The sequence below is a fragment of the Hibiscus syriacus genome, unplaced genomic scaffold (genome assembly GCF_006381635.1).
Source record: "Hibiscus syriacus cultivar Baekdansim isolate YM2019G1 unplaced genomic scaffold, ASM638163v2 tig00003721_pilon, whole genome shotgun sequence".
In the NCBI taxonomy this organism is placed as follows: Eukaryota; Viridiplantae; Streptophyta; class Magnoliopsida; order Malvales; family Malvaceae; genus Hibiscus; species Hibiscus syriacus.
Window position 1 is genome coordinate 2,672,693 of NW_024061981.1, and position 17,891 is coordinate 2,690,583.

Genomic DNA, 17,891 nt, shown 5'->3' on the forward strand with positions numbered 1-17,891 from the left:
TAACAACTCATCGTCTTCATTAGTACCTTTCATGCACAACTCATCATACTCTGCTGTAGTGAGCTGGACATTTTGTTCAAGAGGAGTTCTTGCAGGTTTTGAACCACTCATTCCTGATTCCTCAATTAATTCAAGAGCATATTTGCGCTGGTTAACTAAGATTCCTTCCTTTGACCTCATAACTTCAAGCCCCAAAAAATAATTCAACTCACCAAGATCTTTCATTTTAAACTTTTTGTTCAAAAAACTCTTCAAGTCATTAATCAAACATTCATCATTGCCAGTAATCAACAAGTCATCAACATAAATCAACAAGACTACGATCTTCTTATCCTTTCTCATTGTGAACAAAGAATAGTCAAATTTACTTTGTTCATAACCAGCCCCTAAAAGGGCCTCAGTCAACTTTAAATTCCATTGTCTAGATGCTTGTTTCAAGCCATAAAGGGATTTTTGCAGTCTACATACCATATTCTCCCCCTGGCTGCAAAAACCAGAAGGAAGTTCCATATATACCTCCTAAAACAAATCACCTTGTAAAAAAGAATTATAAACATCAAGCTGGAACAGAGGCCAATCAAAAACAGAAGCAATAGCAAGGAGAAAACGAACAATAACCAATTTAACCACTGGTGAGAAAGTATCCACATAATCCACACCCTCTTTCTGACTGTATCACTTGGCCACCAAGCGAGCTTTATATCTTTCTATAGTACCAGCAGCAGTGTATTTGATCCGATAAACCCATTTACAACCAATGGGAATTTTTCCAGAAGGTAAAGAAACAACTGACCAGGTTTTATTTGTTTCAAGAGCAAGAATTTCATCCTTCATGGCCTGTACCCATTCAGGATGTTGAATGGCCTCATGATACACTGCTGCTGGTACTATAGAAAGATATAAAGCTCTGATACCATGTTAAATTTGCAAAATGGTATACTATATAATACTTCATATGTATTGAATAGAAATGTTAAAAATATATATACATTTCTAATCTAACTAACTAACTGATAATTAGTTACAACTGCAAAACAGAAATAACAACTTAACTTCTTAACAATATGCCATAGATAAAATATGAAAAAAAAATATGTATATCATATATGATTATAGAAAATCATTTAAATTGGAATAAAATAATACCATAACATTATATATATTTATAATTAAATTTAAACAAAAACTCAAACAACTCAACTTGACTTTAATTTCATAAACTCAACTCGAATAAAAAATTTCAAATAAATTTTTAGTTATAAAATATGACTTGTCAATTTAATTAACTAAAAAAATTTGACGTGATTAAATACTTGCTCATAATTTTAGGTGTCAATTGAGTTCAAATATTTTTTTACATATAACAACATCAACGTGTTTATATAAGTTGAATGCAAGATAAGTTTTAGGCATACCTTCTCTCATCTCGTTTCAGAAAAATAAAAATTAGTTTTGAGTGTATATATATATATATATATTATCATTTTTAAGTAAATTAAAGTTAAACAAGTTAAATTTCAAATATTATAAAAAAATTATAGAAAATATGAAAAAATAACACATAATATAAAAAGTATGCAAAACAATTAACTCAGAGCCATGGTATCATAAAATTTAATTATATATATATATGTGTGTGATTTACCCTCAAATTTCAAAAAAGATAATTTAACCCATTTATCATGTTAATATTATAAATTATTACATTTACATCGTAATGATTAAGATGAAAATCGTTGGTCAAAAGTATTATATTATAATTATTTTTCTGAGTTTAAGAGTCGCATTGAACATAAAAATAACTCAAAAATCATTTATTTTTTGGTTTATTATAAAAATAAGTGTCCAAATTATATCCTTTTTTCAAATGAGTGCCTAAACTTTTTTTTTGGTCAATCTAGGTGTTTAACGTTACTACTTTAGGTGTCTCAGTCGTAACGGTCATTAAAAATCTTCGTTAAGTGACACGTGCCACACTTACATAATTTTGAAAATTTTCTTTAATATATATTTAAAAAACCATTTTTTGAAATTATAAAAAACCCTAAAATTCTAAAATAGCTTATTCCAATCCCATTAACATCCATCATCGATTGTCATTGTTGTTGTCACCATCGTTGAACCACCGACTCATCGTTGAGCATATTTAATCTCATCGTCGTTCGACAACCCATCTTCGTCGCTTCCCAAACATTGCATCATTTGTGCGTCCAAACATTTGCTTGAGAACCCCTCTCCATCATTTTCCCTCTTTGCCGTTCACCTCTCAGTCGCTACATCAACAACTCCTCTCCTTCATTTCCCCTAAAAAAATAACTAAATAATCTAACAAATTTGAGATTAGAGTAAAAGAGATTTGGGGATTAGGATTACAAATTATATATAGGGTTTTAGGGATTTATGGGGATTGATATGACAATAAGAGGGAGGGTCGACAACAGAGGACCGACGATGGGCGGATGGTCGTTCGACGATGGCTAAGACGACTGGTGATGGTTGGCAAAAATTGGTATGGGGTTGGAATAAGGGATTTTAGGATTTTAGGGTTATTTTTGTCATTTCAAAAAAGTTCATTATAGTTTAAACTGCAAATTTCGAGCAATTCCCTCTAACTAGTCTTGGTACTCTCTCCCAATTATCATCGAATTTGCTCTGCTCTTTTTCATCTTTTTGTTTTCAGTGAATCTTCTTTCCGGCTTGAAAAAGTTTATGTTTCTTTTTTAAAATTAATAATATTTTAAAGTTTTTTAAAATAAAAAAAATTTAAATTACATGAATACAAAACATGTTAGTTAACAGAGAATTTTAACGACCATTGACACTTAAAGTGATAATACTTGTAACGTTAGATATCTAAATTGACCAAAAATATGCACTGATTTGAAAAACAAATTGAGCACTTTTTTATATTAAACCATTTTTTTTAGAAACGTTTGAGGGCCTCAGATGAATTAAACCAAAAGGTTTCTTATTATTGATGAATTGAGTGAAACTCTACTCAAATACCCATTTTAGCCTTCCAAATTATTAAAAGAAAAATCTCTTTGCTCCCTTCCCTTAGAAAGTCTCACGTGCAGAACCCTTAGGGTGTATTTGGTTTAGGTAATCTCAGATTACTTAAACCAAACGAATGAAATTTCATTCCCCCGTTTGGTTGGTCAATATTCCCAGCCCCCGATAATCTTTTATTACCAACATTAGATTTTTGGGCTATATTATCGGGAATGTCATTACCTTCCTTCCCTTATGTATTGTTGGATTACCTACGGATATTTAATTACAAATTTATCATTAAACTATTTAAGATTTACAAAAAAATCTATAATTAGAATTTTATATAAAGTTCAGTGGTTAAAATAAAATTTTACCCTTTCATTAAACCTATTTATCTTTTCAATTTTGTAAAAAAATTATATGAATTTTATGAATTTAAATTTTTTAAAGAAAATATAAAAATTAATTATATTAATATTATAATAGAATTCAACTTGTTAAAAATCAAATATATAATAAGGATAATTTGGTAAAAATATACATTTCAATAATATTTTATTCCTTTAACAAAACACGGTAATCTTACATTCAAGTTAAACCAACTAAACACAAAATACAACATTCACAGTAATCATATTCTCTGATAATCTTTTATTCCCATTGGTAATCTTATATTCCGTGAACCAAACGCACCCTTAATATAAAATTAAGGTAAGACGCTATCGGTTTTATTATTATTTTTTTAAAAAACCGATAAAAAATTATCATAAACATTATTATTTCTACCGATTTTGTTATTATTAGACGCTTTATCGTTTTGTTGACATATTCAGTAAAACAATACCAATTTTATTATTATTAGACACTTTACTAAATATATTAAAACACATTAATATTTTAGATAAATATAATAATATTTTAAATAATATTTTATCAATTTTATTAAAAAAATAATAACAAAACTAACAACACTTTATCTTAGCATGATATTAAGGATACCGTTGGTAAAATCCCCATCTTCTATTGACGAAGAATCCATCAAATAACAAACTCTCTTCTTTCTCTCTCGTCCTTTTTCCAAAAACTTCATTTTTTTTCTTTTCCGTTCCTCTGGGCAAAAAGAGGAAAACCCAAATTTATTCACTTGAATTTGGATCTAACTTCGTTATAAAAATCTTCTTTTTATATTTATTGTTAATTACCTTATATCCCCTTCAACAACAAAAAAATTCATGGGAAACATCGGAAGCATTGGAAATGGCTGGCGGCGTAATGAGAGTCGGCGAAACCAACCTCCGCCGCCGCCTACTCCAGCACAACCTCAACCCGATATCACAGCCAACCGCTACGTCTTCGCCACCGCCACGCCTTACCCGCCACAGTACCCCAACACGAACCCACCCCAATACTATCAGTATCCAGGCTACTATCCGCCTCAGCCGCCGGTTCCCTTGCCTCTTCCCTCGCATTACGATCATAATAATCGAACAGGAAGCTGTATCAATCATGTTTCTTCAAATATCTTCCTGTGTAGTACTACTCTATTGCCTTTTTATACTCTTTTCTCTTTATCACTAATTTCATCTCTCACTATATGCTCGTCATAATAATCGAACAGGAAGCCGTATCAATCATGTAATGAATGAATTGCTGGAATGTGAAATTTTCTTTTAGTATCTGTTTACTTTTTGGGTATATTACACAAATAATCCTGCTTTGTCAAATCTCTCACTTATTGAAAGTTAAGAAATAGTCTTCCAACTTTACATGTTTAAATGTTAAAAAAAGTAAAAACCACGTGTTTCAATCAAATACAATATGATTTACTCATTTTAAGATCAACTTGGCGTAGATTCAATCAGCCATTATGTGCGTGAAGCTGATCAGCGTGATCAACATCAATTTTTCAATGATCCAACAAATTATATAATCTTAATGGCGATATGATACATAACCGATAATAAATAATTGCTCTAAGAATACAGATCTTAAAGGAGCAGCGTCCTGTCACTGTCAAATATTCTAGGAACAGCCGTTTGTACTTTTATAATGGAGGTTCTTTTGTCCTCCACACCTCTTTGTGCCGTCAATGACAATTTTTGTCCTTGAATATACAATGGATTCAGGTGGTTCGCCTCATTGCAATTCAATTCGGTTTACACAGTTGTACTTGCAAAAACCAACAGGTTAAAGAGAGATGAACGGCCACACTAGCGAAAAGAAATGCCACTTCGGCAAAAAAAGAAAAAAAAACGACCTTTCATTTCGCCTTGAATCTTTGTGATGGTCTGATCATTGCTTGTAGGTAGGACTGCCAATCTTGCAGGAATGTAATGGCTTATCCTTGGTGGAGGTACTTAACAATGTTTCGGTGTTGCTTGATTGGCTTTCTGCAACACCAGGTCTCATCCAGATCTTTATGTGCCCCTCTTGACAAACTGTAAGTACCGAGTCCTGGGTAAAAATCAGGCTCGAGAGGGGTTCGTTGTGAACGCGATGAGCAACAAGTGGCGGAATTTTTGAGACATCTTGAATGCTTGAGGCAGGTTGCAAGGTACCTAATGGGAACACATTATCCCAGTGGGAAGAATGGCTCCCAGTGCTGTAAGTAGGAGACCCTCCTGCACACCGACGCAATGGCACCACAATTTCATCCATTTCCAGGTCCCACAGTAACAACTGTGTGTCCTGCACAGAAGAAGGCAGTCATGAGACATACTGTAGTGAAGGAGCTGCAAGAGTGTACAGCTTTCTTTCCAGGAGAAAGGAACAATACGGATTAGTATGATAACCATTAAAGACAAGCTTATTTCAGAGTCTGAATTTCAGCTCTAACATGCTCAAGTTCAAGATCTACAGTCAGATGGCCCCCTACAATAGGAAAGGAGCTAATTTTTACTGTCAAACCTTTTCCACTGCACATTTGCGAGTTGCGTGGTTGGGGTGGGTTTGGTTGCGAGGGGAGGGAGTTACTTTTCATCCATGAGCATGAACAGCCACAAGGGGTATTAAATAGAAAAAGGAGACAATCTCTAACCCTCTAGTAACATAGCTTCACGACATAAACGTAAGTGTGAAGCATCTATTAATTGCAGAACCAAGACACTGTGGAACTTATGAGTTGAATCCACAAACACAATCAAGAAACAATCAGAATGCACCATCAGGAAATAACCATGGGAAAATATCACACAAAGATGGAAAATATGATGATAAGGCAGTCATTATTTTGACCAGAGTATATACCTGACCAACAGAACCAAAACGGTACATCACAGTCTCTCCTGTGCCATCTGTATTAGGCGATGACCAATATGAATCAAACGCTGCTCCACTGACCTGTCAACACCAGTTCGTAAGAGGCCATCATCTAAAAGTAAATAAACATAAGCTTTCATTAGAAGATAAAAATCATACCCATGAGTTGTGCCCCTCACCCCATGAGACAACCTTCCGATCTTCCATACTCCAAACTTGAACCAGGTCATCTTCACCTCCGGTCAGAATATATTTCCCATCCATGCTGTTTAGTTGATATTGTTGTCAATAACATTTTATTTTTTTATATAAAGGAATGCGATGCAGCAAATTGAAAACACAGTATACAGGAGAAAAACAGCCATGGTTTTAAAAAGTTAAACAACAAAAACAGAGCACCTCCAAGCACAACATAGTACAGAACCATAATAGCTTTTTCCACCACAAACGAGCTGTTCTTTTGAATAATCAAACACTCGAAGATAGCCTGCACTCAGCGTATTAAAAGAGAAAGAAATTTTAAAGTTTAAACAAACTAGAAAAGAAAATGACCAGAAAAAATAAATTATGTGAATTTAAATTAATACCATCTCTTCCAACAGTGGCCAAGTAGGCCCCATCAAAGGAGAAAGCAATGCTATTAATCTTCCCTTGACAAACATGCCATCTTGCAATTGGATTACTCTGCAATTAAAAAATAGGAAGTCAACAAAAGTGACAGACAAAGAACATATGGAAAGCTTGGAATAAAACATATATTGCTTCCTCAATGATATCAAACAACAGTCGGACCAATCCCAAATTGTGGTGCTACGGAGGGACCTTTATCCTGTCAACATACCAAGACTATAATAGCATTAACTGTAAGAAAATAATATATGTATACACACACCAGCAGGCAAGCACCAGACTAAATCATTTTTCCTTTATCTTTCATTCTCGTACTACAGTTGCAGTTAATGTGTTGATAAAAGGCTTAGAGCATGCATGATTAATGTAGGCTTCTAAATAATTACTTGCAGCTCTTCGAAAAAAGAAAAAGACAATAATATATAAAAAACCATGGACAAAATTAGGACTAATTGCAGCTGTCTAAGAAATTTGGGTGTCAATCACCATTTTCAGAATCTAGGTCATCTATGACCCAGAGAAAAATATGTAATAAGCAAGACAACACCTTCTAGAACCATACAAATGATATAATGTTAATGGCCTACGGGTTTAGATAATCGTTCTAAGGTTAAGAATGCCAATTTCAGGAAGCATACACAAATGAGAGAGTCAAAGTTCTAAAAATGAACACTGACTAGTACCTTACTGTAACGTGCATGTGATACAGAAAATTGAGTTTGGTCTTTTACAACAGAGAATGAAGAATCACCGGCAGCATCCTTGTTCTACAGGGGGAAAAAAAGAAAAGCTCAAAAAAGAGCATACTGCATAGAAAATCAAGAAATTTGTAAGTTGTACCCCAGACCGAAAAAAAGCCTTCTAATTATGGGAAACTTGCCTTTTCATACACATACATATTTCCATCAGCATGAGCAACAACAAAAGCACCATCACCCCCAGGAACCCATGTGATACTAGTACAGCAACTGCTGGAAATAACAAGCATTAATCAAACAAAAGGTAGAACCAACAAACAATATATATATATTGCAGATAAACACCAATTAGTCACAAAAGTAGGTTGTCCCGTTCTATTTTCCAAAGGGAACCCCAAAAGGAAAGCAAAAGTTGAAGAGAAATTCAATTTGAATATTGCTAGCAAATAATTCATGGAGAGTCCAATTCAATTGATAGCATTGATTCCTTATAACACAGATTGAATATGAAGGTCAAAGAGAAAGCAAATGAAGTACTCTATAGGAAGATCTCAAAGGTGGATGGAATAGTAATTTATTGTTGACCAAAAAAGCAATATTTCCCTTGTATAACAACAAAAGGGTATTCCACAGAAAGATACTTTTATGATGGTTTTATGGAGTAAGCTAAATATGTACCATCTGAAAGAAAAACTAAGCTACATAAGCTGTCATGCAAATTATCCTGCTAACGAACCATTGGGTATTATTACAACCTGTTTTCATGGAACTCTAGAACTAGGATATATAAATCTACAAGAATCACCATGCAGGAAGACCGAAAAAACAACATACTGATCATGGAAATTTAAAAATAACTTGGCAGGGGGAAAGGTTGAAAAAGTAGAACTTAAAAAAAGTTAGAAAATATATAAAAGAATAGCATTATCAAATCTTGCCTGTTATTCACAGAACCATCTTTATTGTAATGTTGTGCCCCAACAAGCTTCTTTCCAATATTCTGTAACTGCTGTCTCAGTGATACTGAGTAAACTACAATAATGAAACAAAACTAATAAATTTGCAGATTTCAAACCTTGGAATCGAAATTGCAAATCAGAAAAATGATTACCATCACCGGAGTTCAACCCAATGAGCAAATCATGCCCCTCTTTGGCATCCTGATCAAAAGCATGGCAAACAGGATTTGAATTGCTGAAATGGATAGACTTTATTGGATCCTATATTAAACACCAACATTCTTAAAATAGCTCCGTGTAAAACCCTTTTTATTCATCAAATATCTTAACAAGTCAAATTCTAAGTTACCTTATCCTGAGAATTCAAATCACTTATAAAAATAGCATCACCGACATTTGAGATTAAATAAGTTCCTTTCCCATCAAAATTTGTATTAGTCAATGAATTGCTTGAACTTGAAGCACCCAATGACCCAATCCTACTATGACTACTAATAGTTTTACCCCCACCATTCCCTCCAACAAAGCTAAGTGCACGGCTGCCATTCCCAGAGCCTAGCCACCTTGCTGCTGCTGATTTTACCCCGGTGCTGGCACTAAAGCTGGATGATGGAGCTGGCTTGTCCTTCAGATGTGCAAGGGTAACCTAGAAAACCAATATTGAAACTGAACACTAGAAATTTGAGTTTAGAAACATGGGCATTAATTTAAAGTCCTTAATATTCAATCCTTCAACCAACAATGCTCAAATTGAACATAAAAAATAACTTAACATTAATTTAATATATGTCTATTCAGTGTGATTCCAACAAATGGGTATATGTTTAAACCCTATTTCTTATAAATATATTGGAAATGCTATTATCTAATTATAGATTTTAAGTACAAAAACACCAAAATGAATTTCCATACTACAAATAAGACCTACTTAAAGTGAAATTAAAAGGATGGATCTTGATTATAACCCTAAAATTTTGAAGTTACCTGAGTAACAGTCTTTCCATGAGCGTAGTGAAGAAGGCTAGAAGGGTGAGTCTTTTCGTATTGAAGTTTATATCGACCTTCTGGGGTTTTAAAATAAGTCTTCAAACCCGACGATTGAGCGTTCGCCGATGAAGATGGTGTAGAAATCATACCGTTAGCTGTGTTGATCATGCCGCCTCTTAATCATACACCCAATAACATAATCTGATCATGACACTATAGGATTTCCCGTTCTTCTCAATTTTCAATTTTCTTACTTACCACGCCAAAAAAAGTAAAAATAAAGCCGAAAAACTTCTCCGTATGTTCTTCAACGGCAACAGCCTATAGGGATCGAAGAAAGGAGCTAAGAGAAGGGGGAGGGATCCTGTGTGGTTGCAGCTTATGATAAGTGTCTCAGTTTACACTGATCGGGGCCTGTAATCTGGGTTTATGCTTCATTTCGTTGATTAGATGGAGTTAAGAGTTTGACTTTGTGGCGAAATCAGAGGCAATGGAGAGTGGAGATGGGATAGAGGATGGAAGAGAGCGCTTTTGTGGCTTTGAAGCTATAAATGAGAAAGGGGTCGGGAGAGACGGACAAAGATGAGATTGCAGAGAAAATGGCAACGGGGAGATGTTTTCTTTGATATTGGAGTTTGAGATCGGGGAGTTCTTATGTGAGTGGACTAAAATAAAATTAATAAACGGCGCGATACTAAAAAAGGAAACATGCTGAAATTAAAATATAAAATGTTATAATATAAAATTGAAAAATTTATTAATCGCAATAACATAACATGTTATATCAAAAATATTATAAGCGATAATAAAATAAATTATAAACGGTAGATATTTTAAATATTTTAACATTTTAAATTGTGCTTAAAATAATATAAATGATAAAAAAATAAAGTTATAAACAACAAATGTTATAAATATCATTAATATTTTAGGTTGCATCTAAAATATGAATTTAAGTTAATGGAGTTTTAGATTTTTTCACGATAATAAAATAAATTAAAAGTTGAAAATATTATGAATGCCTATAAAAAATTCAGTTGTGTCAAACAGGGTCGGGGCTAAAACGTTGGAGGTCCTGTGCAAATTCTTAAAAAGAGGCCCTTAAATCTCAATTTTTTTAAAGATGATTTTATTAACTATAAAACCTTTACTAAATTATAGAGAGAATATCATATTACATTATATATATTAAGAATATAGAAAGTCGTACATATTCACTTAAAATGTGATGCTCGTATTACATTTTTTGAAATAAAATCATTTATAACACTTTCAGTATCAAATTCTTCTAAAATATCGCTCTCAATGGCCATTAAAGCAAGTCCATTTAGCTTTTCTTGTGACATGGTTGTCCGTAAGTATGATTTGATCAACTTCAATTTCGAAAAACTCCTTTATGTAGAAGCAACAGTTACAGGAATTGTCAATAAGATTCTATATGCAATTGTGACATTTGGAAAGCAATTAAAACGCTTCAAGAAATTCAATAAATCCATTGCTCCCATTTTTTCCTTAGGTAAAATCTCCCCAAGTAATTTTAACTCAATATACAAATCATGTCCATCACAATCTGATAACTCACATTTCCTAAGAGCATTCTCAAAGTTAATACAACAAGATTGGAGTTTGATGTCATCCATTAATTGCAACTTATCAGAATTGAAGAAAAATCCAAAAACACTCTCATACAATTCATATATCCTCTTTTCTAATGACGAAATAGTTTGATCAACAATGTAGATGAAATATTGAATTATAAATGATTCCTTTGGAGATAATGATGTTTCCTCACCATTAAGCTCGTCAAATTGTCTTTTTCTACGTATCATATGCCTATGAGGAAATACAGGGTCATTTCCAATTTCAATAGTTATTGTTTTTGCGATATCCATGGTATTGGAAAATCTAACATCTCTAAATTCTTAAAAAAAGGATATCAACCCTTTTATCTCACTCATAGCAATATCAATCAACATGTATTTTGATTGTAAATATTTGCTAACCAAGTTCATAGCAGAGAGAATTTCATACCAAATGATTGTAGAAAGAAAAAAATTCAAAACTACCAAGTTCATTTATAGCCAAGGATTTCGCTTCACTTTGAATTTTGGAATCATTATCAACATCAACTAGTTGTAATAAGGCTTCTCGTAATTAAACAATTTAAAATCTTATGGCCTTAATACTATCAACTCTACTCTCCTATCTTGTGGCTGACAATGATTTGGGGGTATAATCTTTCACATTTTTCTTTTAAAATTTGTCACCTCTTTGTTGAATTAGCAAACAAAGTATAAATGCGCTGAACTATTCCAAAGAAATCTCTTGCTTTAATTGAAGTGATTGCAATGTCACATAAAACCATATTAAGACTATGGCAACCACATGGAGTATAAAAAGCTTTAGGATTCAAATCTAATAGTTTTTTTTTGCACACCTTGATTCTTACCTTTCATATTAGACTCATTATCATATTTTTGACCTCTAACATTATCTATATCAAGATCATGAGAATTAAGAATATTTTCTAACACTTCAAAAAGTCTTTGGCCAGTTGTATCATCAACTTGTAAGAATTCAATGAAAAATTCTTTAATTTCATAAGTATTTAAAGAGCCATCAACACACCTTATAATCAAGGTCATTTGTTCTTGATGATTAGCATCAGGTGTACAATCCAACATCACATAAAAATATTTAGTCTCTTTTTTTTTTTGGATTATGATCGATCTAATTTTAGAAGAAAGCAAGAGTATTAACTCATTTTGAATATCATGACTCAGATAATGGTGACGAATCTTACCACTATTAATACATTCCACATGCTCCTTCATCACAGGATCAAACTCAACCAACATTTCTATCAAACCTAAAAAATTTCCATTACTTGTATGATATAACCTTTATTTTTTTCCATGAAATGCAAGATTATGTGTAGCAAGATACTTCAAAACAACAATGTTTCTTACAATAACATTTTTTCAGTACTCATTTTCATTTTTAAATTGTTCTTGAACAACTTTATCAATTGTTTCACTTTGTTGCAACTTATGTCGAAGTTCACACCAAGTCGCCATACTCAATACATGATCAAGACTGGTTTCATGTTCTTTAAGTCTAGTACTAAGATGCATCCAATCATTAAACCCTTCATTTACTAAATGACCTTTTTCTAGGATCCTTTTTAAAGATCTTGCACAAAAACATAATTCTTTGTCAAACTCCTTTGAATAAACAAACCAATCTCTATCACAAGTTTTACCATTAGGCAAATATCTTGTATAAAAATTTGAAGACAATCTACGAGAATGTTTGTCTTTAGAGCCTTTTACAAGTGTCAAGTCCCTTTTGGGGTCATTTACAGGCAAAATGTCAATCAATTTTGAATCAAGAGAATCCCATTTTCATGGATCATATATATCAACTAAAGCATATTCATTTTATTCAGCATTATGGTCAATATGATCATAATTATGCTCCAAATTTTGTTCAAAATCATTTGGAATATTGGCATTTTCCATATTAACATCGTCACCTACATTCTCTATTGGTTCAACATTCTCATCATCAACATTAACCCCATCTAACTCATTTGAATTATCAGACTTTTCCTCAACTTGGGGTTCCTTTAGAAAAAATTTAGCTAAAGTACCTTTTTGAGATTGAATTAATTGTTATACTCTCTTAGCTTTTTTACGCTTTTCATAACCAGATTGGTATTTTCGAACCATATTGAACAAAACGTACACTCATAGACTAAAGAAATGATAAAATTGAAAATTAAAATAACTACATAAAAAGGGAGAGAGAACAGATAGCACCATGATTCTCGTTTTTTACAAGATTAAGTAATCCAACTCTCCTCAATATAATTAATAAATTAACCTCTGCAATCTATATTAAAAAATAATCAATTGCATTTATGAGCAGAACTCTTAATGGTAATTACAAAAAAGTAAAATAAAAACTAAAAATTTAAAAATTACCATGCAATAAACTTTGTTGTTGTATTGCTGCCGTTGCTTTGTCAGAATGAGGAAGATTGAGCAAGTACTCACAATTTGTTTAACCTTGAAGTATATTATTGAATTTCTAGATCTTATAATTTCCTTAGTAAAAATTGCAAATCTTGAATGCAGTATATATAGGGAGATTGGTGATATTACTAACTCAATTCCTAACAGATTAATAATCAACTTAATGATAAAATTGATGATTAATCCGTTAAATTGGAAATTAGACGCAATCATCTCTTCACCTCTTCCTGGAATGGGGCTATTAATTTTAAGGAATTTATTTTGCAAAAAAGAGTTTCATCGTGTACAATCGCCAAAGAAATATGGGACAAACTTCAAGTCACTCATGAAGGTACCGATGAGGTAAAGAAATCTAAAATTAGTATTCTAATGCATAGCTATGAAAATTTCAGGATGAAACTAAATGAAGATATCAAAGCTATGACGGATAGATTTTCAACGATTGTCAATGGTCTCAAATCATATGGAGAGATCATTTCAAATGAAAAGCTTGTGAGGAAGTTAGTCTACTCCCTCCCAAAATCGTGGCAATCAAAGAAGACGGCAATCATCGAGTCTAAGGACTTAACGTCCTTAACTCTTGAAGAGCTAATTGGGTCACTCCTCACTCATGAAATGATGCTTGAAGATGAGGTGGAGCTCGACAAGATTGACGAGACACCAAAGGAGAAGGAGAAGAAGAAAAACATTGGAGTTGCTCTCAAATCCACAAAAGATGAGAGTGATTCGAATGACGATGACGATGACGAGGAAATGGCATTGTTTGCCAAACGGTTCAGAAAAATGATGAGACCTTATCGAGGAAGAAAATTCAAACGAAATGAAGGCCTCAAAAAATGAACCGAAAGAGAAGGACCCAATCATTTGCTACGAATGCAAAAAGCCAGGGTATGTCAAATATGATTGCCCACAATTGAAGAAAAATGGTCAATCAAAGAATAAGCACAGGGCTCATGTGGCTACATGGAGCGATGAAGAAAGTTTTGATAGAGAGGAACAAGAAGTAGCTAACTTGTGCTTGATGGCATTTGGGGAAGATTCTAAGGTAACCTCTTACTCATCCGATTTTGATGATTTATCCTATGATGAGTTATTAGAGGAATATAATGGGTTGGCTTCGGATTATGAGAAATTATTTTTAAAATATAAAAATGATGTTTTAAAATTGAAAAATGAAAACAAACTCATATCCAAAACCAACAACGATCTTGAAAGTAAAATCAAAGATTTGCAAATCAAACTAGAAGAGTTTGGAAAGAAAATTTTAGATATGCAAAATTTACTTTCAAAGATCAATGATGATCATCAAAAGAAAATTGATGATCTTAAAACTTCTTTTGATAAAGTTGGAACAAAACATTTTGAAAAAGGTGGAAATTCAAAATCCAACTTTGTTAGAAAAAGTTTTAGAAACTACAATCATAGAGGTCCCCAAAGAACCTCTAATGGAAAAATCGTTAGAAGTATGTGGGTTCCTAAAGAACTCATTACTACTAAAGATAAAAATATCCTACACAAATGGATACCTAAGGGGACTAGGATTTTGGAAACTAATAAATATGGACCCAAAAGAATTTAGGTACCAAAAATCAAAAATTAATCTATGTTTGTAGGGAAAGGAGCATTGCTACAAGGCACGGGAAACAAATTCAAATTCATGGTACCTTGATAGTGGATGCTCAAGATACATGACCGGAGACAAAAGCCGATTCATTGAGCTTAACGCCAAAAATGGAGGAGAAGTGACTTTTGGAGACAATTCAAAAGGTCACATTGAAGGTATTGGTACAATAGGTAATACCTCTTCCATACAAAATAAAAATGTTTTATATGTGAATGGATTAAAGCATAATCTATTGAGTATTAGTCAATTATGCGATAAAGGATTCAATGTCTTATTTGAAATTAATGGTTGTAAAGTCATTGACATTGCATCTAATCGGATTATGCTTGTTGGTCATAGAATAGGAAACATATACATGGTGCATTTAGATTCTTTTGATATGACTAATTTATGCCTAGTTGCTAAGGATGAACATGATAGTTGGTTATGGCATAGGAGACTAGGACATGCTAGTATGAGTGTTTTACAACGGTTAATTCAAGGAGACCTAGTAAGAGGGTTGCCTAAGCTTAAATTTGATAATGATAAAATCTGTGATGCTTGTGCTAAAGGAAAACAAAAGCGAGTTTCTTTTAAATCCATTAATGATGTATCAACTAGTAGAGTTTTACAATTGATCCATTTAGATCTTTTTGGGCCAACTAGAACTACTATCTTGGGTGGAAAACAATATGCATTTGTCTTGGTAGATGACTATTCTAGATATACTTGGGTTCTATTTTTAAGTACTAAAGATGAAGTATTAGAACAATTCATCACGTTTTCAAAAGTAATCCAAAATGAAAAAGGTTACTCTATAACTAGTGTTAGGAGTGATCATGGAACTGAATTTGAAAATCTTGGATTTACTGAATTTTGTAACTCTAACGGTATTAGCCATAATTTTTCAGCACCTAGAACCCCTCAACAAAATGGAGTTGTTGAGAGGAAAAATCGAAGTTTAGAAGAAATGGCTAGAACCATGCTTTGTGAAAATAATTTGCCAAAATATTTTTGGGCGGAAGCCACAAATACCGCTTGTTATGTTGTAAATCGAGTAATGATTAGGCCAATTTTAAAGAAAACTCCATATGAAATTTTCAAAAATAAAAAGCCTAACATTAGTTATTTTCATCCTTTTGGATGTAAATGTTTTGTTTTAAACAATGATAAAGAAAACCTTGGCAAATTTGATGCTAAAAGTGATGAAGGAATTTTCTGGGTTATTCCTTAAATTCTAAAGCCTATCGTGTATTTAATAAAAGAACTTTAGTTGTAGAAGAGTCTATACATGTTGTTTTCGATGATAATCCCCTTCCGAGGAAGGATTCTTGTGTGAATGTTGATGTAGGTGTCATAAATACAAATAACGTTAAACATGACGTTGGAGAACTATCATCAAAGGAAGAAACGAAAAATGAGGAAACTCATGATCCTCTTGAGAATCCAACCATTGAAGAAAGGGAAGTATCTTATCCAAGAGAGTACAACTATGTCAAGATGGTGAAATTATAGGTGATCCATCCAAAGGGGTAACAACTCGATCTTCTCTTAGAAATATTTGTAATTATGTTGCATTTATCTCATGCATAGAGCCTAAGAATATTAAAGAAGCATTAAATGATGAACATTGGATTATGGCTATGCAAGAAGAGTTAAATCAATTTGAGAGAAGTAAAGTATGGACATTAGTTGAAAGGCCTAGTAATAAATCTACTGTAGGTACTAGATGAGTATTTAGGAATAAGCTTGATGAGAGTGGTAATATAGTGAGAAACAAGGCTAGACTTGTTACTCAAGAAGAGGGCATAGACTATGATGAAACACACGCTCCCGTAGCTAGGATGGAAGCAATTAAAATGTTATTAGCATTTGCATGTTTCAATGAATTTAAATTATATCAAATGGATGTTAAAAGTGCATTTTTAAATGGTTTTATAAAAGAAGAAGTGTATGTGGAACAACCTCCAGGTTTTGAAGATTCAAATTTTTCGAATCATGTTTTAAAATTGACAAAAGCTCTTTATGGTTTAAAGCAAGCTCCTATAGCTTGGTATGAAATATTGTCAAATTTTTTAATTGATAAAGGTTTTTCAAAAGGGGAGGTTGACACTACATTGTTTTTGAAGCATAAAGGTAAAGATTTATTAGTAGTTCAAATTTATGTTGATGATATAATATTTGGTTCTACTAATGATGTTCTTTGCCAAGAATTTTCTAAGCTAATGCAAAGTGAGTTTGAGATGAGCATGATGGGGGAGCTCTCATTTTTCTTGGGACTCCAAATCAAACAAAGAAAAGATGGCATCTTCATCAATCAAGCTAAGTACGTCAAAGATATGCTCAAGAAGTTTGGACTGGAAAATGGGAAACCTCATGACACTCCAATGAGCTCTTCAACAAAGCTTGACTTAGATGAAGGAGGTAAATGTGTAGATGTTAAATTATATAGGTCAATGATTGGATCTCTACTTTATCTAACTGTAAGTAGACCGGACATTATGTTTAGTGTTTACTTATGTGCTAGATTTCAATCATGTCCTAAGGAATCACATTTACTAGTTGTTAAGAGAATCTTTAGATACCTTAAGGACACTCCTAGTTTTGGACTTTGGTATCCTAGAGACTCTAGCTTTAGCTTGCATGCTTTTTCTGATGCGGATTATGGAGGATGCAAATTAGATAGGAAAAGTACCTCCGGTACTTGCCAATTTCTTGGGAATAT

General features: G+C 32.8%; 1 protein-coding gene across 1 annotated transcript; it reads right to left on the reverse strand.

Annotated features, from left to right (window-relative positions):
* Positions 1-5,036: 5,036 nt before the first annotated feature.
* On the reverse strand, positions 5,037-10,181 carry LOC120182076 (WD repeat-containing protein 20-like). The gene is made up of 11 exons (XM_039187102.1): positions 9,524-10,181; positions 8,889-9,185; positions 8,692-8,800; positions 8,519-8,612; positions 7,763-7,850; positions 7,566-7,649; positions 6,840-6,936; positions 6,652-6,739; positions 6,412-6,517; positions 6,241-6,333; positions 5,037-5,682 (listed from the first exon to the last, which is right to left on the reverse strand). The coding sequence occupies exons 1-11, from the start codon at positions 9,692-9,694 to the stop codon at positions 5,287-5,289; spliced, it is 1,623 nt and encodes a 540-aa protein (XP_039043033.1). The 5' UTR covers positions 9,695-10,181; the 3' UTR covers positions 5,037-5,286.
* Between the last annotated feature and the right edge of the window lie 7,710 nt (positions 10,182-17,891).